Source organism: Chinchilla lanigera, unplaced genomic scaffold (genome assembly GCF_000276665.1).
Source record: "Chinchilla lanigera isolate Chin_1 unplaced genomic scaffold, ChiLan1.0 scaffold00010, whole genome shotgun sequence".
NCBI classification, from domain to species: domain Eukaryota; kingdom Metazoa; phylum Chordata; class Mammalia; order Rodentia; family Chinchillidae; genus Chinchilla; species Chinchilla lanigera.
This window is the reverse complement of record NW_004955411.1, coordinates 11,476,052-11,482,158: the sequence shown is the minus strand read 5'-3', so window position 1 is coordinate 11,482,158 and position 6,107 is coordinate 11,476,052. Positions and strand designations below refer to the sequence as shown.

General features: G+C 36.2%; 1 protein-coding gene across 2 annotated transcripts in view; it reads right to left on the bottom strand.

Moving 5' to 3' along the window:
- LOC102015388 (cytochrome b5 reductase 4) overlaps positions 1-6,107 on the bottom strand; it is an 83,271-nt gene that overhangs the window by 26,035 nt on the left and 51,129 nt on the right. For both annotated transcript variants that reach the window (XM_013510896.1, XM_005377692.2), the window contains 2 exons: positions 4,440-4,472; positions 2,935-3,057 (listed from right to left, as the gene is read on the bottom strand). In XM_013510896.1, the coding sequence (XP_013366350.1) occupies positions 2,935-3,057; positions 4,440-4,472 (156 nt within the window). The remainder of the gene's footprint in view (positions 1-2,934; positions 3,058-4,439; positions 4,473-6,107) is intronic.

Here is a 6,107-nt window from a genome sequence, read left to right as displayed (position 1 = left end):
TAAAACAATAACCATTGATAATTTCCTACCATTTTGTCTGTAATTTGGTAAGTCCCCCCTATTATTATGTTATCCTTCCTTTACTCTTTAAAAGAAAAAAAAAAAAAAAAGAAACTACAGAGCCAAACACCCGAGCAATGGCCACTCTATTTCCAAATGGAGATGAGCTTGGTTTTTCAGTATCATTTATCTTTTGAAGTCACAGCATGTCTTTTACATCTTCTCTTTTTACCTAATGTATCACAAAATTCAGCCCTGTTCTGGTACTTTAATGAACTGAACTATCCACTAAGTTGCTTACATTTTTCTATCTCTATAATCTGCATGACGTCAAACACAGTATGTCCCAATAACTATGTAGCTCTACCCTAACATACTTCAGGGTTTTTTTGGGGGGGTGAGAGGACTTCATTTTCATAATATTTGAAATTTATCTCCTTTAGGTAGTCATTCAAGATCAAATTCATCCATGTCTGTTACCTTGAGCCTACCACAAAAAAGGTACTATGCAACTCACTCCTATTGGCTTATTTATTCTTCAGTCTCACGTTTGTGTATGTTCTCTTTTCCTCTGGGGAAATAATTTCTTACACTCTTTTTGGTTCATACCACAGTAAGTTAAAATAGGATTTAACACGTAAAAGTGTGCTCAAAATACGGCTGCCTGGTACAAACATCTACAAAGTATACACAAACAGATTTTTACCATTGTGAAATAAGAAATACACACTAGTATGTAGCCTCTGGCTCTGGACACAGAACTCCTAAAATCCAGGTAGCTAAAAATGCTAAAATCTTTTGTTCAAATATTTGGTGTCTGACCCCAGTTCCTGATACAGAGGTCTTAAAACTTTTGTAATTTCCTAAATGTAAGGTATGACACAGAACTAAATTTCTTGAATCATCTGGGTATTTAGTCAGCTTTTTGTTCGAATGAGGCAACTGCTGGCAGACTATAAGTACAGAAAGCCAAAAATGAACCTTTTATTTTAACACAAAATACTTTTAAAATTCAGAAGATGGGAGGATTGCATACATCTGGAATCAGAGTCAAGGTGGAACTAAAACCACTTTCTGGATGAAAGTTCATTTAAGCTTGGCTGTTCCCCCAACCTCTGGAATCCTCCCCTGCTTAGCAAAGCGACATGACTGATCCTTTTCTCTTCCTCACAAAATGGTAGAATTTCACTCTCTAGAGAAGGTAAAATACAGGGCTGCTGCACTGGATATACATTACAGACTGACTCCCCCTTCCACACAAGCTGAAGTCACAACACCTACTACCTCAGAACGTGACTGTACTTGGAGATGGGGTCTTCTGAAAGGCAAGTAAGAAATAAAATCACTAGGGTGGCCCTATCTAATATTACTGGTGTCCTTGTAAGAAGGAAATGAGGACACAGAGGAAGACCACGCGAAAACACAGAGATAGCCAACTGTGCAAACCAAGGAGAGAGGCCTCAGAACAGACCAAGCTTGCCAACATCCTGATGTTGGACTTCTAGGCTCTAGTACCACAGAGAAAATAAATTTACATTGTAAGCCTCTCAGTCTACAGTAGTTTTGTGTAATTCCCTAACAAACTGTTATAGTCTTTTTATCTTAAAAAAGGAAATTATGGCTACCTCAGCCTTCTTTCCCCACAGTTTTCAAAAGGCTGAATGCAAGGAGATTATTCATTGTGCAGAGTTTGACAAACTACTGCAATCACACATTTCCCAAAGAAATGATCCAACTGCATAGTAATTATCACTGACAACAGCCACCCCTACATGCACAATTTCCAATCAGCTGAACTATAAGAAGACCATGAAGGACTAGCAAGCACTCAAAGAAAGCACCTAACAAGACAGACGGTAAAACAAACACAACAAACAAAACTGGGCATGGAGATCATTTCGGGTGAAGACAACTCTAAAACACTATCAGTAATTTTTAATGAAATAAGAGAAGCTAAAAAAAACAGGATAGTAAAACAATGGAACAAAAATTAAGAAAGTTGTTAGAAATTAAACTGAAGAGTAAATTGAAGAACTAAAAGGCACAGCTGAAGAAATGTCGAAAAAGGTAGGGAAAAAAAGACAAAATTAAAGAGAGAAAATAATTACACGACTGGCTATGGACATTCAATACAAAAATATGTCTAGAAAGCAAAAATAAAACACTGGGACAAAGGATGAGGACATGGTGTGAAGGACAAAAAAACAATCCACCTTATGGCCGATCACTGGGAGATTTCAAAGCACTTGGAACAAATCCTACCAGCTCTGTAAAATTTTATCAAATAGAGCATTTATACTACATATACCATGCTTTAATTATGGTTAAAAGCTTAAAAAAAGGAAATAAATATTTTGACTCTTTAGGAGTAAACTGAAAACTGGCTTGCTTGAGCAGAAAAATATTAAAACATGTCTTAAAGAGAAAAAAATCATATGTGCACATAAAGAATAACCACAAACGTGTTTGTTCATCTTTTGAAAAAAAAAAGCCCCCGAAGGAGTGATGGAGGAATGGTTGAACAATAGTCCAAGCACACGTGGGTTTCTCCATTCAAAGCAGTATTACCTGGTGACTTCCTTATACCTAAACACTCATAATAGAATCTAAAATTTAATCTCGGGGCTGGGGATTTAGCTCAGTGGCAAAAGCGCCTGCCTGGCAAGCGCAAGGTCATGAGTTCGGTTCCCGGTACCGGAGAAAAACCAAAAAATAAAAAATAAATTAAAAAAAAAAATTTAATCTCTTTGAAACAAAAAGAAAACACAAAAGATAACTATTAGATACAGTAACTCTTTTCAAACTTCCCAGAAGGAAATAAAAGAATCTTCTAAGCTCATTCCAAAGAATCCTTCCAAACCCAGAAAAATTCTGGCACTAATACAGCTATTTTATGAGTATACACATAACACAAAAAGCAAGAGCACAGCATACCTGCATCTTTCTTTGGGGTAAGTAAATTATGCCTCTCCAGGGGAAGACCAAGACATTTCCATGAAGTATGTTCTTTTTTTTTGAGGATAATCTCTATTTTTCCCACATTCTCCACAACTCGCACTGAAAGGAAGATAAATTACAGTTGTATAATTGATGTTACCTTGTAAATTTTCATCTTTAAGACCAATCTTTCTCAATCAAATAATCCTGATCTTTTACAATGACAATGATTACTGGTAGGAAAAGTGAAATTTTGCCCATATATTTATTAAAAGATTGATGTCATATATGATGTTAAACCCAATTTGTTTGGATTCTGAATTCCTTTCAAAATAATTTATCAAGGGCAAAACTAATATTTTTTGCTAGTTTTCATACAATCTTAAATACAGCTGTAACAACTAATCAACACACAGCGGGTGGGAGCCAGACATACACAAATTAGCACTGAATAAGCCAACGAAAGCAAATTTAACTTACTCCCCTTTTAACATTTCTTAATTGACATCTGAAGGGTTAAGAGTAAATTCAGTAGAAAAATACTGAGCTTGAGAATACAAGAACAGCCTCAGGTTCATCAGTCTCTAGTGAATATGGAATTAATGAATAAAGTACCTCTGAATCTTTGATAATTAATTAAAAACCTAGATTATCTTTTTCCTTTTTAAATGAGTAAACAGTTTAGACTATATGGGTATAGTAAAAAATACATTCTGTACACTGATTTAAGTTTTGTGAATTGAACATTCTTTTAAAGATACAAAACATTTCACTTTTTTAGAAACAACGTAACTGCTCCTCCTCAGAACCCAGAAACAATTCAGCAATTTTTAAAATACATCAGTCAAAGGAATTCAGTCCTTCGTGATCACTGTTCTAAAGCACAACCAAACTAAAACATGGTCCTTGACTTTATAAAGCTTTCCACATTACACAGAAAAGGAGAGGCATCGAAGCAGTGTAATTTGTGAGGATACCAGGGAATAATAAACTTCCATTCTATAGACACTTCTGTGTTAAACAGCTGTGTAAAATCCACACTGCACACATATATACAGCAACTGTCATAGTTTCAGTATGCTGTTAACATTAACCATTATAAATAAACACATCTAGGAAAAAAACTGTCTGGTCTAGTAGATATCTAAAGACTGTGTATCAGGAGGAGGGCCTAAGTGAAGAAGGAAGGAGAAATGGGAAGGATACAAGGGTTCTTATTTTCATATTTTTAAGAAAAGAAAAAGGAAAGTAAATGGATGAGAAGAACAAGGAGAAAGAAAAAAGGAAAAACAACAGAAATCGGGAGTATACTTTGAAATTAATGGATCTGTTTATATAGAAAACAGAAAACATCACACCTTTGTTTTAGAACACGAAAATATACATATGAAAAATAAAACAAATGGTGAGTTTTCTCTGGGTGTGTACATATGTTTGTGTGTGTGTATGTCTGTGTGCATGTGTTTGAGCACACCTACATATATAAATTTTTGGGACCTTACCAGAAAAATCTTCCTCAACCTCATGGCTTAGCGCTGGAATAGAAAAAAAAAACGTATTCTGTTAAAAATCTAAAATCAGTCTATAGTTTATGAATATCACATAAGATCATTTTTGTTTTTTTGTTTGTTTGTTTGTTTTGTTTTTCTTTCGGTACCAGGAATCGAACTCACACCTTGCGCTTGCAAGGCAGGCGCTGTGCCGCTGAGCTAAATCCCCAGGCCCAAGATCATTTTTTATAAGATCAGTTTTATATACTATTTCAAATCCTTCCAGACAGTGGACACATTCCAAGAAACTAAAAGAAATTATACATAAACAAAATTGAGAGTCAGACTATTTAACTATGTATTTCTTCCACTTTTTATTTATTTCCTTATCAACTGAAGAGTAAATACTTAACTCCCACAGGTCAATAACTCACGTCAGTCCAAGCACGGTCCCAGCACGACAGTGCTACAAAGCACAGAGTGAGTGGGCCCGGGTGGAAGCGGCACTGACACAGGCACACCCAGGAGATCGCACATGCACACGTGCACACAGGTCAGGCCTGAGCTTAGCCTATTTTTCTTCTTATTGTTCTTTAAAGCTAAGTGCCCAGTTATTTTCAAAATCTGTCTTGAGAATCTATGTGTACCAGCTACTTTGCAAGTATTATGAATACAAAGATTAGTAAGAGAAAATATGTCTCTGTCTTTACGGAACTTACATTCTAGCAATGGGAGATTTAAGAAATACTTTTACACATATCTGCTCTGGCTGGGCATGGTGGTGCACGCCTGCAATTCTAGCACTCGAGAGGCTGAGGCAAGAGGACTGTCGTGAGTTCAAGGCCAGCCTGGACTAACAGTAAATTCAAGATCAACCTGAACTATATAGTGAGACTTTTTCAAAAAACCAAAATGAAAGAGGGGAGGGGAGGGGAGGGGAGGGGAGGAGAGAAGGCCAAACAAATACCTGTTCTGAACTGCACATGGAACTTAGAACTTTGCATTAAACTTTCCAAAGCAGTATTTACAATTGGGAGTTTAATATTTCTGATTAAAACTTTTATTTGCTTTTTCATGTATATATGTTGGTTCCCCGTTTTCCCATTTTATTTGTCCTGCATGAGATGTACAAAGTGCGTGGACTACTGTATACTCAGCCAATTACATGTTTTTCCCTGTATGCTTGAACCCAACCAAAAGCCATGAATACAGTATTTCTAAAGACTGATTAAGGTATTTAAATTGTTGCCCCAAACAGAGGAAACTACTTTTAGTAAAAAGGTTTAAGGTTTGACATTGGTGAATCTAATGAATTGCAGCAGCACAGAGGGTGAGGCGGAATCAGTTTAGACCAAATTCAGAACTAAAGATACTTCATTAACGTAGCAAGGTGGTAGCAGAGACCGAAATCAACTGGAGTCTGGAGAATTTCAGCCTGTGGTTTGCAAGTTAACCAAAATTTTCTTTATGGAAACGTGCACGCTTAAACACCATAACTAAGACTATTTTCTTGTTAGCATTGTTTTGCTTGTGTGTTTGAGTGTGCTGCTCCTGCCTTTAATGAAAAAAACCACCATCACATCATAAAAGAAGAAAACAGTGGATCCTGAAGTGGGGTTCATTGTAGGTGAGAACTGGATTAAAGTGCTGTATCTTTGATTCCAGATTTTAGCTCTGATT